Source organism: Oncorhynchus clarkii, chromosome 4 (genome assembly GCF_045791955.1).
Source record: "Oncorhynchus clarkii lewisi isolate Uvic-CL-2024 chromosome 4, UVic_Ocla_1.0, whole genome shotgun sequence".
In the NCBI taxonomy this organism is placed as follows: domain Eukaryota; kingdom Metazoa; phylum Chordata; class Actinopteri; order Salmoniformes; family Salmonidae; genus Oncorhynchus; species Oncorhynchus clarkii.
Window position 1 is genome coordinate 26170384 of NC_092150.1, and position 20972 is coordinate 26191355.

General features: G+C 41.0%; 1 protein-coding gene across 1 annotated transcript; it reads right to left on the reverse strand.

Annotated features, from left to right (window-relative positions):
- Positions 1 to 591: 591 nt before the first annotated feature.
- On the reverse strand, positions 592 to 19538 carry LOC139406642 (protein-glutamine gamma-glutamyltransferase K-like). The gene is made up of 14 exons (XM_071149479.1): positions 19353 to 19538; positions 12010 to 12278; positions 8359 to 8550; positions 7176 to 7427; positions 4813 to 4931; positions 4576 to 4683; positions 4240 to 4417; positions 3994 to 4132; positions 3659 to 3851; positions 3376 to 3529; positions 2943 to 3227; positions 2667 to 2827; positions 2379 to 2515; positions 592 to 1822 (listed from the first exon to the last, which is right to left on the reverse strand). Exons 2-14 carry the CDS (start codon positions 12275 to 12277, stop codon positions 1678 to 1680), a joined length of 2331 nt encoding a protein of 776 aa, XP_071005580.1. The 5' UTR covers position 12278; positions 19353 to 19538; the 3' UTR covers positions 592 to 1677.
- Positions 19539 to 20972: the final 1434 nt, after the last annotated feature.

The following is a 20972-nucleotide window of genomic DNA, read 5'->3' on the forward strand; positions in this document are numbered from 1 at the left end:
GTTGAGGGAGCTGCTCATCAGGTCTATGTTGATCAGCCTGAGGAGTTCAACAGAGTTGTGTAGACCATCTGTGATAATGTAGACTGAGAATGAGTGATTGTGTGTGTGTGACTAATTTAACAATGCTGCTTAATTTTATTTATATAATACAGCCTATTGTGTAAGTTTTGTTGGCAGAGGCTGATTAGCTCAGTGCCAACCACTATAGGCTTTTAAAAAACTGTTCCTTTTCAAGAGGCTTGACATGTCATGACATGTCATGACTGACAATAAGGTACCATTATAGTATCTTGACTTTATTATGAAAGGGTTGACTTATGACTGCCAATATCACGTGTTGTAATGAACTATTGAATAGGAAAAGGGCCAAATAAATGTAGAAAGATGTGATTTGCACATTACAGTTGATGTATGTGTATGAGGGAGTGCGTTCATAATTGTGCATGATGTCAAACTGAACACTTACATCATTAAAATATCAACTATTTCATAACATGTACTTGGGTAAACCTGTTGCTGTCACTCTACCAATTCTCTCTCTCTCTGTCTCTCTCTCTCTCACACACACACACACATAATAAGGACAAAGTATTTAAGTGGAATTAATTTACTCACATAGTATAAAAATGTAAATAGCACACAAATACAATACACTATTAAAACAGTTACAGATTATATGCTGTTTGTAAAAAAATAAACATGTGTAGCTGCCATTTCAGCGTTTCTGTCATAAACCTCTACCTTGGGTGCTTCATTTAGTTCAGAGCTAATTGTGTACTTAATATGGAGTTGATATTTGATAAGCGCAAAATAACAGCACATCTGATGTTAATACAAAACCTGGATCCAAAAAGCATGGGATGGAGCAGATTTAACTTGACTTCCTAATACTGATTTGTTCATCCAGTTCAAGTGGAAAGACTTTTAGACATTCACACTATATGTAATGCATTTTTTAATTTTTTAATTTTACCTTTTTTTAACTAGGCAAGTCAGTTCAGAACAAATTCTTATTTTCAATGACGGCCTAGAAACAGTGGGTTAACTGCCTTGTTCAGGGGCAGAACAACAGATTTGTAACTTTTCAGCTCGGGGATTCAATCTTGCAACCTTACGGTTACTGGCCCAACGCTCTACCCACTAGGTTCCCTGCCGCCCTGCCGCATAAGCATGGATATGTGTTTGAAAGAACTGATCTGTTAAAATCCATAACAACGTTTAGAAGTTAATAATAACACCAAATTATTAGATAATTGCACAGTGTAAGTAAACACAAAGCCCTTCTATTAAGTGATAAATAATAGCTGAGATAAATCTGATGGTGTCAAAGATAATGTATAATGTTCTGTCAACAGAACATGCCACACATTCTGTATAAAGTATTATTGTAAGGGCTGCAATTATTCGTTTAGCCACTTTTCAAGGCACATTATATAGGTCCAATCTGATATTGAGAGGGAGGAATGGAAAAATATGTGACATGACTATTGAAAATGCTTGTCTTGCATGGTGTATGGTTTTCCTGTCTCACAACCTGTACTTTCGAACATCATAATTGACTCAACAGCAACACCAGTGCTCTGGTAGAGGGAAGAGGAAAGGAGATGATTTCTTCCTCCATAGTGATTATGCCTCAATAGCCAAGCAGACCAAGAGAGGTCTATGGTGTCTGAATACTTATTTCTCCTTCACGTTGATGTCAGCAACACCATGGACCTGTGTGAGCTGTTTACAGTCCAGTGAAGCCAACAGTTTCCTGGGTCCAGGCAGGGTGGGGACAAAGACCTCCGTCTGAACCACAGTGGAGTGACTGGCCACGTCACTGAGAGATATGATAGAGATACTCAGTACTGCGCTTGTTCATAACATGAAGGAAGATTGACTACATACACCACAGATTGACAGAGAGTATAGTGTCATACAGAAATTCCAAAAAATCCAATTTGAATTCAATTCCTTCAGGCTTCAGACAGTCTAGCTATACTGGAAATATAGGAGTACAGCTTGAAATGATTCAAAACAAATCCTACAGTAAATTTGTTGAAACTACGTCCATTAATTCCCTTAACTGGGAAATGTAAATATATAGAATTCCAATTCAATTACATTCCAAAGATTAAATGTTTTACAATTCCAATTAAATTCCAATTAAAAAAGTTAAAACAGTATAATTCCAATTCAATTCCAATTCCACAATTTCAAGTGTTATTCAGTGTAAATTCTCCACTTCATGAGTGAATTCAAGAATTGAATTCAAATTTCAAATGAAATTGGATTTGACCCCAACCCTGGTTACAGGACATTTGTGTATGCCCATGTGATGAATGGAGTGACAAAGAGATATGGCAAGCAGAATGTATGCGAACATAGTTTCTCACCCAACAGTGATCTGTCGAACACTCTGCAGGCCCAGCCCCTCTACACGGAACACCACTCCCTTCAGCGTGCATGGCAGAGGGTTGGTGAAGGAGATCTCAGCCGCCATCTTTTTCCCCACCACAGCCTCCCCTACTGGCTAGGAGGGAAAAGTATATGGAAACCTTATCATTACAGAACATCTCTGGATTATGTTGTCAACAGACAATATTCAGATGGACAGACAGACACACATATAGATGCTGTGGATGATATTTATGGAGATATGAATTCATTCTGTTTAAGCTTACCTTAATGATGAGGTCAGGGGTGCGGAGGCGGAAGCTGAACTGAGTTGCCAGAACCTGCTGTGTCTCATTGACCCTGCCCGACAGGGTCAGCATCAGAGCAGCCTGGTCCACAAGCTGGTCCTGGTAGTTCTGGTACTGAAGGATCCACTCCAGGTTCTTCACTGTTAGGAGAGGGAGGCAGGACTAGGGTGAGAAAAACCTGGACATGCAATGAATAACACTGTCTGACTGAACATCCCTGATATACGTAACACAAGACATTTCCCAGTGGCTCACCTTCATTGGGTAGCAGCTCCACAGGAATTTGGTCCTTCTTGACAGTAGCCTTGACCACACCAGTGTAGTACATGACTGCCACCTGGCTGTGGAGGTTGATGGTGCGTGGTAGAGAACTAGCGTTGCGCATTACAATGGTCAGTTCTGCATCTCCCCCCATGCGTGGCCCCTCCCCATCCATGGTCACCTCTATGGATACATCCTGAGCGATGGGAGAGGAGTAGGCATTTGGTTTGGAGCCATAGCGACTTGCAGTCTCCACAGCGATGCGCTCCTCCTCTGTGCCTGGAGAGAATAACAATAAGAAAAAATAAAATAGATATTAACCTCTGGGTTCTTATACAGGAGACTGCTTGTATAGGTATGGCAATGAAACTATGATATGCAATGCTACCCAGTGTTTGTTAATGTTTGCACAGCTATGTGAAGCTACCTTCTGGGTGCTTGTAAAGGTCTGTGATGTCATTGCGTTCATCGGAGCCCACAGCCTTGGTGCTGATACAGTGGCCCACTGCGTTTTTCTCACTGTGGATCTGGGTGAAGGTGCCATCCAGGTTCCTCTGCCAGTAGATCTTATCACTGTTCACCTACAGTACAGGTACAGCAGAGAGAGAGAGATAGAGATGGTTGAGATGGAGGACATCTGAGACTAGGGGCAAGTGAGGTCATCACTGCGTCTGAGAGAAAGGAAGGGAGATGACACACTAGAGACCCACCTCGGCAAAGACGAATGGTGAGTCATGTTTCAGGAATACTTGTCCGTTACGGATGGCATTGACGGAGGCGGGGCCACAGCGATATGTGCCCTGACTGGTCTCCTGGGGGGTGGAGTCTACTACCTGCCAGCCGCCATAGCCAGGTGGCAAGTCTGGACGAGCCATCCAACAGTCGTTCCACACATGGAAGTTCCTAAAGCAGGAATGGGTTATAACTTAGATGTAATCTAGTAAATCTACATTGTATTTACATAAGTGGTGTGTGATGACATGACTAAGATGATGTAGTACTGAATGATACCATGAGTCAGAGAGTATGATTATATTCTACTCACCAGATGGAGTCAGAGTTGAGGTGATCTATAGACTCCAACTTCTCATCTAAATACACGTCTGTTGTCAAGGAGACATCTGTGTCGTGGGCGGAGTTGAAGTTGGACACACTACGGGAGGGAATGCCCAAACACCTCAACACTGGAAGAGATTGGAGGGTGAGAGGTTAGGGGTCAATGCATAGCAACATAGCAATCAAGTTTCCCTCAGATAAGTCATTTGATTTATCCAAAGACATACAAACACACCTGTGGTGGTGACCCCAGAGAAGACCCAGCACTGGCCATATCTGACCGGTGCGCCTCCGTCCTTATGGTACTTATTCAGGATGTCCACACTGCCACTCCAGGATGTAGGGGAAGTCCCGCCCACATAGTTCCCTGACCAGTTCCCCTCCAGGATCCCACAGTCATCTGGGGAGTTGATCTGGGATAAAGGAGAGTACGAGTTCACTTTGGATTCAGTTTAGAGTTGGAATAATGAGGTCCCAGTTTGGTTGAACATTGGTTGGACTTAGAGGGGAGGTTAGAGGTGATATTGTGAAGTTTTAAAATATAGGCCCTGTGTTTGCGAGGAGGACTCACCATGGCTGAAATGACTCGTACCACGTTGACAGAGTCTCCCCAGCCTGAGGGGGGGGTCGCACTCTTCTCCAAAGCATAAAGACAGGCATCCAGGATCCCCTTGTCAAACTGAGAAATAGAGAGGGAGAGATGGAAGGAGAGAGAGAAGCAGGGGCAATGATAGAAAGATGTTAGTTAGGTCTGTCCTACTCAGAACATTTCCCCATCAACTGACTTACAATCTTCATGTTCCTTCACCTGTCCATAGTTCCACGTTCTTGAACCAATCTGGTTCTCTGTGCCGTAGTAGAGCCTTCCAACATCATTCAGGATATACTCGTTCTTCTCATCGCCATCGTCCATGTACACTGTGTCATCTGACGGACAGGGAGAGAGAGGTTGTATCCATTTGTTCAAAAGGAAAACAATTCCATTGTGTGATGTCATCAGCCTGAAATGAGGGTGAAAACTCTCTGAGCTTACACTGTTAGAAAATAAACGGTGCTATCTAGAATCTAAAAAGGTTATTCGGCTGTCCTCATAGGAGAACCCTTTGATGAAACCTTTTTAGTTCCAGGTAGAACCCTTTTGAGGTCCATGTAGAATAATTTCGACAGAGGGATCTACCCTTTTGGAACCCTTTTTTCTAAGAGTGTAGGGTTGGCTGAGGACAGGGACAAGCTCTCTTTGTATTAACTAATTTACTTCTTCCTTGTTTGTCTCCTTCTCCCTCTCTCTCTCCCTCTCCCTCTCTCTCTCTCTCACACACAAAGGCAACCTGCCTAAATGACTACAGACCCGTAGCACTCACGTTCGTAGCCATGAAGTGCTTTGAAAGGTTGGTAATGGCTCACATCAACACCATTATCCCAGAAACCCTAGACTCAATCCAATTTGCATACCGCCCAAACAGATCCACAGATGATGCCATCTCTATTGCACTCCACACTGCCCTTTCCCATCCTGGGACTAAACACCTCTCTCTGCAACTGGATCCTGGACTTTCTGACAGACCGACCCCAGGTGGTGAGGGTAGGTAGCAACCCATCTGCCACGCTGATCATCAACACTGGAGCTCCCCAGGGGTGTGTGCTCAGTCCTCTCCTGTACTCCCTTTTCACCCATGACTACATGGCCAGGCACGACTCCAACACCATCATTAAGTTTGCAGACGAAACAACAGTGGTAGGCCTGATCACCGCCAACGACGAGACAGTCTATAGGGAGGAGGTCAGAGACCTGGCCGGGGGTGGTGCCAGAATAACAACCTATCCCTCAACGTAGCCAAGACTAAGGAGATGATTGTGGACTACAGGAAAAGGAGGACCGAGCATGCCCCCATTCTCATGGACGGGGCTGTAGTGGAGCAGGTTGAGAGCTTCAAGTTCCTTGGTGTCCACATCAACGACAAACTAGAATGGTCCAAACACACAAGTCAGGGCACGACAAAGCCTATTCCCCCTCAGGAAACTAAAAAGATTTTGCATGGGTCCTGAGATCCTCAAAAGGTTCTACAGCTGCACCATTGAGAGCTGGTTGCATTGGTTGCATTGCTGCCTGGTACGTAAATTGCTCGGCCTCTGACTGCAAGGCACTACAGAGGGTAGTGCGTACGGCCCAGTACATCACTGGGGCTAAGCTGCCTGCCATCCAGGACCTCTACACCAGGCGGTGTCAGAGGAAGGTCCTAAAGATTGTCAAAGACCCCAGCCACCCCAGTCATAGACGGTTCTCTCTACTACCACATAGCAAGCAAGCGGTACCGGAGTGCCAATTCTAGGACAAAAAGGCTTCTCAACAGTTTTACCCCCAATCCATAAGACTCCTGAACAGGTAATCAAATGGCTACCGGGACTATTCGCATTGTGTGCCTCCCCCCAACACCCCAAACCCTATTTTACGCTGCTGCTACTCTCTGTTTATCATATATGCATAGTCACTTTAACTATACATTCATGTACATACTACCTCAATTGGGCCGACCAACCAGTGCTCCCGCACATTGGCTAACCTGGCTATCTGCACTGACCCACCACCCGCCAATGCCTCTTTTAACCATATCTACATGTACATACTACCTCAATCAGCCTGACTAACCGGTGTCTGTATGTAGCCTCGCTACTTTTATAGCCTCGCTACTGTATATAGCCTGTCTTTTTACTGTTGTTTTATTTCTTTACCTACCTATTGTTCACCTAATACCTTTTTTGCACTATTAGTTAGAGCCTGTAAGTAAGCATTTCACTGTATTGATTTGATCAATTCAATTCAATTAAATGGGCTTTATTGGCATGGGAAACATATGTTAACATTGCCAAAGCAAGTGAGGTAGATAATATACAAAAGTGAAATAAACAATAAAATGAACAGTAAACATTACACTCACCGAAGTTCCAAAAGAACAAAGACATTACAAATGCCAGGTCTGCCTACGGCGGCCTTCCTCAATTTTATTTTATATTTTACCTTTATTTAACTAGGCAAGTCAGTAGGTAGCACACGGGAGGACATTTTTGTATTTTTTTTCTCTCTCTCTCTCTCTCTCTCTCTCTCGCTCTCTCTCTCTCTCTCTCTTTCCCTCCCTCCCTCCCTCCCTCTCTCTTTCTCTCTCTCTCTCTCACCTTTACACCAGGGGTTAAACAGCATGCAGATGTCATTCCCAGGGTCATGTGTAGATGTGGCCTCCCCCTTTGGGCTTTGCGTTGCCACGGTGAGCTGGTATCGGCCAATCACGGCTGTGGGCGGGGAGTTGATGGACAGCTTGAGCCTCTTGCCGTCCCGTTGCACAATCTTGGCCTCCCAACGGTCATCCTCCAGCTCCTCAACCAATGGGATGATGACATGGGTGCCCTTTGCCACTGTAGGCAAGGGTCCTATCCCAGACAGACACAAACAAATATTATTCAGTATCATTGAATAAAATATGTTGAAATTCTGTCGTGCAATTTCTCTTACTCCTATTTTAGCTGAATGTTTAATTTATTGCTGTCATGAAAAAAATAACATGAAGTTGGTTTGTTGGCAACACCGACAAAAACAGTTATTTCATTTGGTAATAAAACACACGTGTTGATTTATAATCTGTAGTTAGTTATTAACGGCATCAAGAAATTGCTTCCTAAAAGAGTTCTATGTCAGATTGGTGACTGCACCCAAGGTGTTAACAGGGTGTGCTTGAGAAAACAAGCAGAGCAACATTCTCATCCTCAAACACACACACACACACACACGCATCTACAATCCACCCGCAGTACACTCATTCTGCAGATCTATACAGTATCTGTCCTAAATGTTGATTTGCTGCTTGTCTATTAATACACATCTCTCATTCAGTACACACTCATATTCAATTAATCTCTAAGATAAATATTACAATCTAGAAGCTGAAAGTGCATGGTGAAATTAGTTGGTGGGTTGGTTGGTGGCGAAGCTGTTTATGGTAGGAATGAATTATCAGTGGAAAGAGGGGATTTTGCAGGACTGTGAGAGAGGCAGGCTCATGTTAAACACTGGAGGCTTGCCACAAACCACATGCATGACTCCAGTTACCATGGTGATAATCACCAAAACATGGTGCAGGCACAGGGCCGTTCCAAGACACAAGCGCACACTGACACACAAGCTCATGCCAATAAACAAAAACACACAATCAACTAGTTACTCTGTCAGTTCCCATGATTGGTTATAAAGGGCTTACTGTTATCATGCGCACTTGTTAGCCCTAGGGCTTCCCATCAGGGGAACTAGGGAGGACATTTTTGAGTCATTGTAACCCTTCATGATTCAGCAGAATGTCTCACTGACCTGTCCTAAGCTCCAGGTGGAGTCTGTCCGTGTTGGAATTGTAAGGTCGTGAGAGGTCAAGCCACATCATGAAGATCTGACCCCTGCGGATGATGAGGCCATCACCGTAGTAACGGTCTGTGTGATGCTCCATGCGGTTCTGACCTTTATTTTTTTTCATCAGGTCTATGGACCGCACAATCAACAACAGCTCTGAGACAACAGGAAGAGAGGGAAGTTCATATTAAAGTCAACCATTCTGTCACAAATGTCACAATGTCTTGCGTAGTAACAATGAAATACAATGCTCAAATTTTGCTGTCTTGAAATTAAATCTAAAAAGGGATTAAATTCGTTTTTTTCTTACAGATCTACACAACCTACTCCAATTTCTTTAAGTGAAAGAAAATTATCTAAAATGTTCCAAATGAATAATACATGTAAAAAAATATCAAGTTGTTATGATTGTATATGTTTTCACAGCCCAGAGTTAATACACTGAACAAAAATATCAATGCAACATGCAACTATTTAAAAGATTTTACTGAGTTACAGTTTATATAAGGAAAGCAGTCAATTGAAATAAATTCATTTGGCCATAACATGTGAATTTCACGACTGGGAATACAGATATGCATCTGTTGGTCACAGATAGCTTAAAAAAATGTAGGGGCATGGATCAGAAAACCAGTCAGTATCTGGTGTGACCATTTGCCTCAGGCAGTGTGGCACATCTCCTTCGCATAGAGTTGATCAGGCTGTTGATTGTGGCCTGTGGAATGGTGTCCAACTCCTCTTCAATGGCTGTGCAAAGTTGCTGGGAACTTAGTGGGAACTTGAACACGCTGCTGTGCACGTCAACCCAGAACATCCCAAACATGCTCAATGGGTGACATGTCTGGTGACTCTACAGGCCATGGAAGAACTGAGACATTTTCAGCATCCAGGAATTGTGTACAGATCCTTGCGACATGGGGCCGTGCATTATCATGCTGAAACATGGGGTGATAGTGGAGGATGAATGGGATGACAATGACCTTTATGGTCGGTCTGGTCATAGTATCTCTGTGCATTCAAATTGCCATCGATAAACTGCAATCGTGTTCGTTGTCCGTAGCTTATTCCTGCCCATACCATAACCCCACCGCTACTTTGGGGCACTCTGTTCACAATGTTGACATCAGCAAACCGCTCGCCCACATGATGCCATACAGGCTGTCTGCCATCTGCCCGGTACAATTGAAACCGGAATAAATCTGTAAAGAACACACTTCACCAGCGTGCCACTGGCCATAGAAGGTGAGAATTTGCCTACTGAAGTCGGTTACGACGCCGAACTGCAGTCAGGTCAAGACCCCGATGAGGACAACGAGCACGCAGATGAGCTTTCCTGAGATGGTTTCTGACAGTTTGTGCAACAATTCTTCTGTTCTGCAAACCCACAGTTTCATCAGCTGTCCTGGTGGCTCATCTCAGACCATCCCGCAGGTGAAAAAGACAGATTTGGTGGTCCTGGGCTGGCTTGGTTAAATGTGGTCTGCGGTTGTGAGGCCGGTTGGACACACTGCCAGATTCTCTAAAACGACGTTGGAGGCGGATTATGGTAGAGAAATTAACATTGAATTCTCTGGAAAAATCCCTGGTGAACATTCCTGCAGTCAGCATGACAATTACACGCTCCCTCAAAACTTGAGACATCTGTGGCATTGTGTTGTGTGTATAGAAAATGTCTGGGATCTTTTATTTCAAGATTCTACCAACTTTGCATAGCTGTTAGGTCAACATTGTGGGAGCCTTGATTACAAAATTATGTTATATTTATGCACCAAATGGTTGTTTTATGAAATAGAGTAAGGTTCTTTGAACTCTCTCTCTCCCTTTCTGAGTTAACTGAGAGGAATCTTTTGCAGCTTGGGCCGGCAACTGATTAAGTGATGGCTTGGTGATAAAATACCTACAGCTGGCATTCCATAGATCAGATGTGGTGGGTGTTACCGAGATAGAGATAGCCTGGAAGAACAAAACAGGCCTCAGTATTCCTAATTATCCTGGCATCTGGGAGACAACACCAGAGGCAGATGACCAGAGTATGAACCCAAAGTGACTTATGGTGCCCCCCAATCTATATGGGAGGGGTGGAACCAAGCATTCTTGGTATCAGTTATGTAAACTGATCATTGCCTGTAAAGGGTAGGCTCTCGGACTCAACAGTCAAGACTTTTGGGTCGACGGTTTCATTATTTCAATAATTAATCGATATTGAATAAAGATGACTGTTTGAAGAAATGACAAAGTCTCTCTCATTTGAATACAATATTCAAATATACAACATATATCCATTGTCTTTGTCACAATTGCTCAAGCCCAGTAAATTTGGTTGAGAATAATTCAAGGACATCAATATTCAAACTGTGTCTCTGATTTTCAAGCTAATTTAAGTCAGGAATGAGGCTGGACCACTCAGGGAAACTCAACAACTCTTGGAAAGTCATTCTGGTGTGTCGTTGGCATTAAAATGTGAGTAATTGTACCACTGAAAAATAAAACTCTATCCCAGGGTTAGGTTTTCAGTAGACTGTGGTTAGTTTTCCTCTAACTTTTTACCTGGGCTTATCTCCTTTCATATTTACTTTTGATCCTGAAAAACTTCCCAGTCCCTGCCGGTGACAAGCATACCCATAATATGATGGTGCCACCACAATACTTGAAAATACAGAGGTTTTTACTTTGTGTTGGGTTGCATTGAATTTGATCCAAACCTGTATTGTTTTATTTAGGCCAAAAGCTAATTTCTTTGCCCTGTTGTCTTGCAGTATTACTTTATGGCCTTGTTGCAAATAGAATAGAGTGGATTTTTTAACACAGGATTCCTTCTTTCACTTTGTCACACAGGCCAGTAATTTGAATCCTTACAGAAAAACCACATGATTTCACACATGGAAAATCGCATGACCCCACATGAAATTTCATGTGAATTTCATTTTTGGAACAATTCACATGTGATTACATGTTTTCACATGTGTAGTTTCATGTTATCACATGTTGCTTTACATGTTGTCATATGCTATCATATTAACTAAGATCATAGATCACGTTTTCCATAAGGAGAGTGAATGCAATGTTGTTGATCCTCTGTATTTTTAATTAGTGTGGTGGCAGCATCATGTGATGGGCATGCTTGTCACCGGCAGGGACTGCAGAGTGTGTCAGCCCATGTCAAAAGTTACTGAAAACAAACCTCAGTCTACTGAAAACCTAACTCTGGGTAAGAGTTATATTTTTCAGCGGGACAATTACACAAATGTTAATAAGAGACAGGGTTTGAATATTGCTGCCCAACTATTTTTATGAGCAATTTTGACAAAACAATGGATGTATGTTGCTCTATGAGTTGTGAAAGGTTGGTAGGATCTTATTAAAAATTATTCACAGCTGTAATGGCTGCCAAAGGTGCTTCCACCAAGTATTAACTCTGGGGTGTGAAGACATACACAATCAATACATCTTCATTTTTTATGACTTTCACTTTGAAAATGTGGAGTAGCTTGTGTAGATAGGTAGGAAGGAAATCCAATTGAAGATTTAATTTATAAGGCAGCAAAATGTAAAGACTGCAAGGGGTGTGTAGACTTTCACTAGCGACTGTATGGTATTTTTAAAAGTGTAAATTACCTTCAAGGTTACTTCCATTAGTGACTGGCTTGTCACCATTCCCCACAAGCTTGTCTGCATCATCGATCCCTGTGACAACCTTATCTGCGATGTCATCATCTTTGCTCGGTCTTTGACAGCAACAAGGACAGATCTTACGTAACCATTGTCGACACCCCCCTTCTTCTGTGTTCTTCTCTGGCTCCTCATCTTTCTCCCATCCCAGTGTGACTGATGGGAAGCGACCAACTGTAGACGTGTTTCTGACTGATGGTGTTTCCACAGGCATCCTGAGAATCAGAAGAAAACAGAGAGTGGCATGTAATTGTTGTCACTTTGCGTGTGCTTAGAACTCTATCCTCAATCCAGATCCATCCAATAACCTTTTGAACAATTGTCATTATAATTGGCCAATGTGCATCACAAATCAAATGTAGTCCTCTCGCCTAATGAGTGAATTAAAGCTATGGTATACTCATCACTTGCATCAATATATTAATCGCATCAATATATTAATACCCCTCCTAACTCTCCTATTATGTGTCCAGTCTCTCCCATAAACTCCTCTTCTTCTTCCACTCTCTTTTATCCAACTCCTTTTTATATCATTCCCCCCACCACACACACACGCACAATTGTCATACTTGAGTAAAAGTAAAGATACCTTAACAGAAAATTACTCAAGTAAAGTACATTATTTTCTATAGAAATGTAGTGAAGTAAAAGTAAAAGTTGTCAAAAATATAAATAGTAAATTACACACACCCCAAAACACTGTAGTACTTTACAATAGTACTTTAAAGTATTTTTTATTTCTGTACTTTACACCACTGGAAATAATTATTTGTAATCATTATTTAATCATCAGTTTTTATTTACTAACTATATTTTATAAATGTACCAATCAGGCTTCAGGCAGCAGCATAGCACAATTACTGCAGCCATGGAGGTTTTAAATGATAAAACTGAAGCCCTTGACAAAAGACAGCACTGTGTCTCACTTTTATTGATCTCTCTAAGGCTTTTGATACAGTTGATCATGCTATACTAAGGCAGAGATTGTCGAGTGTAGGTCTTTCAGAGCATGCAGTTGCATGGTTTGCTAACTATCTGTCTGATAGAACTCTGTGCACTCAATTTGATGGGCTTATGTCTGTTAAATTGTCTGTCTTTAATGGTGTGCCCCAAGGCTCTGTACTTGGTCCTCTCTTATTCACTATTTATATAAATGATTTAGACAAAAATGTCCAAAGGAAGGAGGCTAGTATCAGCTACATTTATGCCTTTACTAGACTATGGGGATATTTTATATATGAATGCTTCCGCTCAGTGTTTGAGATCAATTCACACCCTTTACCATGGCACTTTGAGATTTATTTTAAACTGCAAAACACTTACGCACCACTGCACTTTGTATACCAGGGTTGGCTGGCCTTCTCTAGTCACTCGTAGGCTCAGGCACTGGTATACTTTTATTTACAAAGCCATTTTGGATTTACTATCTTTTTATTTGGGCATTTTTATTGTTCAGAAATGTGGTGGGTACACTCTTCGTTCGCTGGACTTTGTCCTGCTAACTGTTCCAAATTAATTAGAATTTGGTAAAAGGGCTTTTATGTACTCTGCGCCATCGTTTTGGAATGCCTTACAAAATACTTTTAAACTGGAAGAACTTGTCCCGATTGGTATTTTTAAATCACTGATGAATGATCTTGAGACTGATCCCCTGACCTGTCAATGTTTTTAATTTGCTGTTTTTGATTTTGTTATACTCTTGTGAATTCTATGGTTTTTACTAGATTACTTGTAGTTTTTCATGTTGTTTGTCTGTAGTTTTTGTAATGACTTGGTGCTGCCTATCTTGGCCAGGACGCTCTTGAAAAAGAGATTTGAAATCTCAATGAGCCCTTCCTGGTTAAATAAAGGTTACATTTTTTTTTTTTTTAAATCATCTTTGTAGATTGCTTTCCAGTAACTTCTTTAGTCCTAAAGGAAGCCTTTCCCACAATCTATCTGCATTCCTGCTTCGCACAATCTATCTGCATTCCTGACTGTTACTACACAGTGACAGAGCAGTCTCAATAAGGAAACACTGCAAGCTCTAATGTAGCCCTTTTTATCTCAATATCAAATCATTTCTGTGTAACAATTTACCCTTGCCTACAATTTCCGCGGCCGCGCTGAAATCTAATTGTCATAATACAGAAATCTCCATCAAATTCCATCTGTTTAAGATAGAGATATGTGTTTTTTCCATGGGCTGCGTGTCAATCCCGCTTCTACTGTATGGTGAAAGGTAGCAGAGCTCGTGCAATGTTTGTCAGACCATGAGACATCCCAAAAATCTGTCTTCTCAGGAAAACATCTGTAGCGTCCGAAAGGTTTGTTCTATAAACTACACTGAACAAAAATATAAACGCAAGATGTAAAGTGTTGGTCCCATGTTTCATCAGCTGAAATAAAAGATCCCAGAATTTTTCCAGATCCACAAAAAGCTTATTTCTCTCACATTTTGTGCACAAATTTGTTTACATCCCTGTTAGTGAACATTTATGATTTGCCAAGATAATCCATCTACCTGACAGGTGTCACATATCAAGAAGCTGATTAAACAGCATGATCATTACAAAGGTGCACCTTATGCTGGGGACAATTAAAGGCCACTTTAAAATGTGCAGTTTTGTCACAAAACACAATTACACAAATGTCTCAAGTTTTGAGGGGGAGTGCAATTCGAATGCTGACTGCAGAAATGTCCACCAGAGCTGTTGCCAGAGAATTGTTGCCTTCAATGTTGTTTTAGAGAATACGTCCAACCGGCCTCACAACCACAGACCACGTGTAACCTCGCCAGCCCAGGACCTTCAGATCCGACTTCTTCACCTGCGGGATCGTCTGAAACCAGCCACCCGGACAGCTGATGAAACTGAGTATTTCTGTCTGTAATTAAGGCCTGGCTCCCCAGTGGGTCTTGCCCAGTCATGAGAAATTCTTAGATTAGGGCTGAATGCATTTATTTAAATTGACTGATTTCCTTATATGAACTGTAACTCAGTAAAATCATTGAAATTGTTGCATGTTGCATTGATATTTTTTGTTCAGTATATTATGACCACTCTATTAAAAGATGGGACTCTCATGAATACGATGGTGTCGGTTTTGCTCTAGGACGGCCACAAGCCTCAAGACTCAACTGAAGGTCCCAGTACCAGTTTTAAAAAAATATGGAAATACATATAGAGGTAGTTTAGTCCTAAAATAAGGGGATAAGTGAATCTGTTATTCAATGTGTTTCTATTGGCTAATAGCAGTAATGCCAAATAGTTTCACTCCCCCCCAAAAATGTGATACCTTAATAAGGGGTCTTAAAAATCTAAATCAAATAGCTAAATGATTGGTATGACCATTTTAAAACATTTTCATATCTTAGCTTAGACCCCCCCCCCCCCTCTACTGGCTTAGACACGGCTTAGACTCTAGAGGTAAGTATCTTACTGTGATTGTTTTTACTTAAAGTGGTCAAAAATGAACAAAAAAAAGCTTATTACAAAATAAAAGTTTCCCAAGCAAGAATTTTGCTAGGACTGTCTGGTAGAGAAAAACTTAAAACTAGCTGTTATTGTCAGAGAGGTTTTAAACTCTTGATTATTGGTCTATTAACTAATGTCACCAGGCAAGCCAAAACTCCATCCCGCCAAAACAGGCTGAAATTTCAGGTGGTCTTTTCAAACAGCTCTTACACTAAAGGGAAATATAATAATTTTCACAATTTCACAGTATTGTTACAACCTCATAGTGTAGAAATACACATAAAAAGCACAGGGCCTTTAAAGTCGCCCGACTACCTCATTACTTATGTACATGCCAATGAGGAGAATCAAAGAAGGGAGTGGAGAGATTGAGGCTAAATTATAGACAGAGAGAGAAAGGAATGTTTCTTCATCGTCAATGTTAAACCTTACACTTGTGACCTCAGACTTAAGAACAACCATGGGAGGGAGAGAGGGTGTAAAAACATTCCACTGACTGAGTTCAAGATAGAAATTGCGCAACTGCTGAGATATGTGAACAAGTGGAATAGTGGGATATGTTGTGAACAGTCTAACTAAAATTGGAAATGCCTAAATAGTGCAAATATAACTGGACACTTGCTGCATACAGATAAATATATGCACATACCGTACATTCACAAACACGATATGCATGCAATATATACACACACACACACACACACACACACATAAACCATCAGACACATGGACACACACTCATATACAGGTAATTGCCAAAATAAAGGAAACACCAACATAAAGTCTCTTAATAGGTGTTGGGCCACCATGAGCCAGAACAGCTTCAATGTGCCTTGACATGTGTCTGGAACTCTATTGGAGGGATGCGACACCATTCTTCCATGAGACATTTCATCGTTTAGTGTTATGTTGGTGGTGGAAAACGCTGTCTCAGGCCCCACTCCAGAATCTCCCATAAGTGTTCAATTGGGTTGAGATCTGGTGACTTACGCGGCCATGGCATATGGTTTATAGCATTTTCATGCTCATCAAACCACATGTTTGCCAACATCTTAAACCAGGTCAGCTTTGAAATAATATGCTCTCCATCTTATCTGCCAGGGTTGAAAGTGCTGCAAGTGAATGTGAGCATGTTTCAGTAGCCTGTGGGTTAGGCATGGCTAGACTTTGACTGATACATAATGTACACTGTTGAAGCCTGTTTCTGATACTACTGTGTTAGAGCAGTCTTCCATGACCTGAACACCTTGCCTAGTAGACTTGATTATGAGATGAGGGTTGAAATAGTCATACTGTATAGGTCAAGTAATGTAGGCTGGTGAGGTGTATCCGAGTGAGTGAACTCATGTCTATAAGTGCTTGAATTATTTGTTTCTTTGTTATTACTTTTCTGATATAATACTGCAGAAACAGGCTTAACAAAGGAGGATGTAAATAGGGCAGGTCTCAAAATAACAGACCAATCCATTATAATGACATGCAGGCACGAAATCATACAACAAGGACACACAAAATAATCTAGTTTATTACCACACCCTATTATACATTTTTTCTTGGGTCCTTTTTCCTTAGTCACACCCTTTCTGTTCTGTGAAAATCTGTCTGTCTATTATTTGAATTACAATGTTTTTCAATGTAGACAAATACATTTCTTATAACATTGCAGGTTTATTTTAACTGTTTAACTGTTTCACAGCTGTTACACTTTTACTGAATTATTATTATTATTATTATCTGACACCCTTATTTTACCAGGTAAGTTGACTGAGAACACATTCTCATTTACAGCAACAACCTGGGGAATAGTTACAGGGGAAGGAAGAGGGATGAATGAGCTAATTGGAAGCTGGGGATGATTAGGTGGCCATGATGGTATGAGGGACCACCGAGCGTCAGGACACCTGTTTAATGTCCCATCCGAAAGACAGCACCCTACACATGTCCCCAATCACTGCCCTGTTTCATTGGGATCTCCTTAGACCAGAGGAAAGATTGCCTTCTACTGGCCCTCCAACACCACTTCCAACAGCATCTGGTCTCCCATCCAGGGACCGACCAGGACCGACCCTGCTTAGCTTCAGCCAGCAGTAGGATGCAGGGTCACTAATTGATTGGCCAAACAAATTAGTTAATTTGTTACTTTGTCAGCGGCCAATTGGCTAATCCTGCCGGTTCACTCTGGGTTCTAAAAAAGTGTCCTAACTATCAACAGAAATGACGCCGCTGACGGAAGTGGAGTCACTGCTTAGTTCACGCAGCACTTCTTAATAAACAAAGGAATGTTTGGCGGGAAAGAGGGGCCAAGCACCGAGAGTTATGCCAATTTTCGCCATCTATATGGGAGGTGTGAATTGTAGGATATTATCACGTTCCATGTGCTCAGGTAGAAACCATAGTCTAGTTGATACATCAGGTATTATTATGTGGGTGAGTCAACTTCTTTGAAGGACATTGTTTTATATAATTTAATACATGTTACTGTGCTCCATTTCAGGTAAACTTTATTACAAGAAACAAAACATTTAATAATTTTGAGACTACAGGAAACAACGTCAGTCATGGCTACTTTGGTTGGCAACAGCCTTGGGCTATCGTAGTCTTGACTGTAGAAAAACAGGAATCTCTGAAGTTTTTGGGGGGTATCTTTACTATTTACTACTACTCCTTTACTATTTATATTTTTTGACAACTTTAACTTCACCACATTCCTAAATAAAATAATGCAGTTTTTACTCCATACATTTCCCCTGACATCCAAAAGCACTCATTAGATTTTGAATGCTTGGCAGGACAGGAAAATAGTCAAATTCATGCAATTATCAAGAAAACATCCCTGGTCATCCCTACTGCCTCTGATCAGGCGGACTCACGAATGCTTTGTTTGTAAATTACTGTATGTCTGAGTTTTGGAGAGTGCCATCAGTAAATGTACAAAAAACAAGAAACTTGTGCCATTTGATTTGCTTAAAATAAGGAATTTGAAATGATTTATACTTTTACTTTGATACTTAAGTAAATTTAAAACCAAATACTTTTAGGATCTTTTTAAATGTGCAAAAATTCCTAAAAACTTGTTTCGACTTTGTCATTATGGGGTGTTGTGTGTAGATTGCGGAGGAATTGTTATTTATTTAATCCATTTTAGAATAAGGCTGTAAAGTAACAAAATGTGGAAAAGGTCAAGGGGTCTGAATACTTTTCGAAGGCACGGTATGCATCTTATTATATTTCAAAATTAAATTCTTATTCGCTAGTCTATACTTGTAATTTTGTAGGCCAAATGTACTGCACCAGAATTGCAGGTTCTCCACCAGCTTTATCATGGTTTGAACGAGGTGCCTAATTCCAGTCCATATAATACAGTATAATACAATGGAGTAATACAGTTCACAAAAGATTAGCATACTGGAGTTTGTTTCACTTGTTTACCCAAGAGATCATATAGCTAGCTACATCTATGGGCTTTTATGTTTTTCTGTTTTGTGTAATGTGCAGTATATTATATATCATAGGCCTATATTGGATAACGGCACAATCATGTGTGCTTGGGGTCATTAAATGCCTTTAATGTAGGGCTCATAAAATGTATTTAATGTACGGCTCATCAGGCTCAGGTAGCATCAGGCTTGAATATTTGATCAAAACTCCAATCAAATCCAAACATAGGCCTATTTATATGCTTTATATGCTTTTGAATGACACTTCCAGGGTTAGCCTGGAGAAAAGTGATTTTTTCTCGGGAAAAAAAAAATCAACTGGAAAATATTCATCAATTAATTACATCAATTAATGAATCAAGATGTCAATTATAGGCATTTGTAGATATTCACTTACTTTGTAATCTGTGTGTTGAGTTCTCCGATGGGTTAAAGTGTTTGTTGAATCACCTGGCAGCCCTTGTCTGACTGAACAGTCAGATAAGCAGGTTCAAAATAATATTGCCCTGGTATGCGGTGCGCGTCTTCTTTTCTTCACAGATTATGCGGTCTTCACGCTGTGTTCACGCTGTGAACTACTGTTAGTAGATCGTCTTTGAGAGACCTTTTAAACTAAAGATTGTGAGGCAGTAGACACACCCTCCTCCCCACCTCATAAGGGGAGGAAAAGTCATGTATCTTTACACACAGGGGATCAGTCATGAGACTGCTCACATGAATGCAGTAGTTGAACCAGTCAGGCTTCCATGCAGAAACTCCACCACTGTGCTGTCTAAACAAGTCAAGAAAAAGGATTCTAAACCTACAGTACACACACACACACACACACACACACGCACACACACGCACACACAAACCTAAGCATACATATGAGACATCTACTTGTGATGTCACTCTCACTCTCATGTGAGCCCCTTAGAGTGCCATTTCCCATAAATCTTGTGACTGCAAAGGGGAAAGTTGCCTCTGAGTAAGTTCAAACAAACCCCTCCAAACACAGAGCAGTCATTAGGACATGATCTGTAACTACAGTGCAGTCTAAAAATATGTAAACACAACGCCTGTCATACGGTCTCCACATTTGTTGTATTATACTGTATATGGTAAAACAGTTAGCTCTGCAATCTGAGAGAATTCATGGTGACAAATGTAAAGTTCAACATATCTGAGATTCTCATGTGTGATGTAAAATCAAATCCACATGGGTCTCTTTAAACAGAACCATAGCCCCTATCACAGGACAGTGCAATATCTTATAACTTGCTGCTTCACATTCTCGTAACATTCATTTCACCATTATTTTGTATAAATGTCAGTGAAATTAATTTCTGTTTGTCAACAGTGAGGGTAAGAAGTAGACTATTTATCATGAATAAGTAGATTTAGTAGAAAGGTTCTTAGGAACAAGGCTCACGGTACCATGGGTCAGGAAATGGAAACATGTCATTGCAAGAATTTCCTAATGAGCCAGAACGAATACAGCATGTTGGCAGAATTCAAAACTACATAGAATAATGCCACCACTTTCCCTTTCCACTTAACTTTAACTGCTGTGGATTGTGTCAGTATACGTATATTTACACAAATTGTTCACTTACACACAAAAACGTACAATAATGTCAGCTAAAAGTCTTCCCAGACATATTGAGAGAACGGGGACTGGTTCATACACACATATGGGAGTAGTTACACACACACACACATACTGAGGGATTGGTAAGGGTTGCCATATTGCCCTGAGCAAGTGACCTAAGCAGTTGTGGAAGTTGAGCCTGTTCTTTGGTTGCCCCATTGGGCAGTAGATTATTTTTTACTGATAACAAACAATATGCAAAGAATTCCAGTAGTCTGGTCCTTCTTGTTCCTCCCCTGTGTTTAGGTGAAAAAAAGCTACTTTACATTTTTGGGCATGTGATCATCATCTTTGGCCAACACAAAAATACTCCTGACTTGCCCAATAAACAAATGCCTTTCAGACCTTAAAGCTGAGATCCCCAAAAGGTGAAACAGTGCCACT

Bases quoted from the DNA above. Each gene is read 5' to 3' on its own strand.
- LOC139406642 (XM_071149479.1), bottom strand. From the start codon at position 12,277: ATGCCTGTGGAAACACCATCAGTCAGAAACACGTCTACAGTTGGTCGC. The intron at 4,133-4,239 runs GTGTGTTTGTAT...AATCTCTTCCAG, and splicing joins CTCTGGGGTCACCACCACAG to TGTTGAGGTGTTTGGGCATT. The intron at 3,228-3,375 runs GTAGCTTCACAT...TATTCTCTCCAG, and splicing joins CCTTTACAAGCACCCAGAAG to GCACAGAGGAGGAGCGCATC.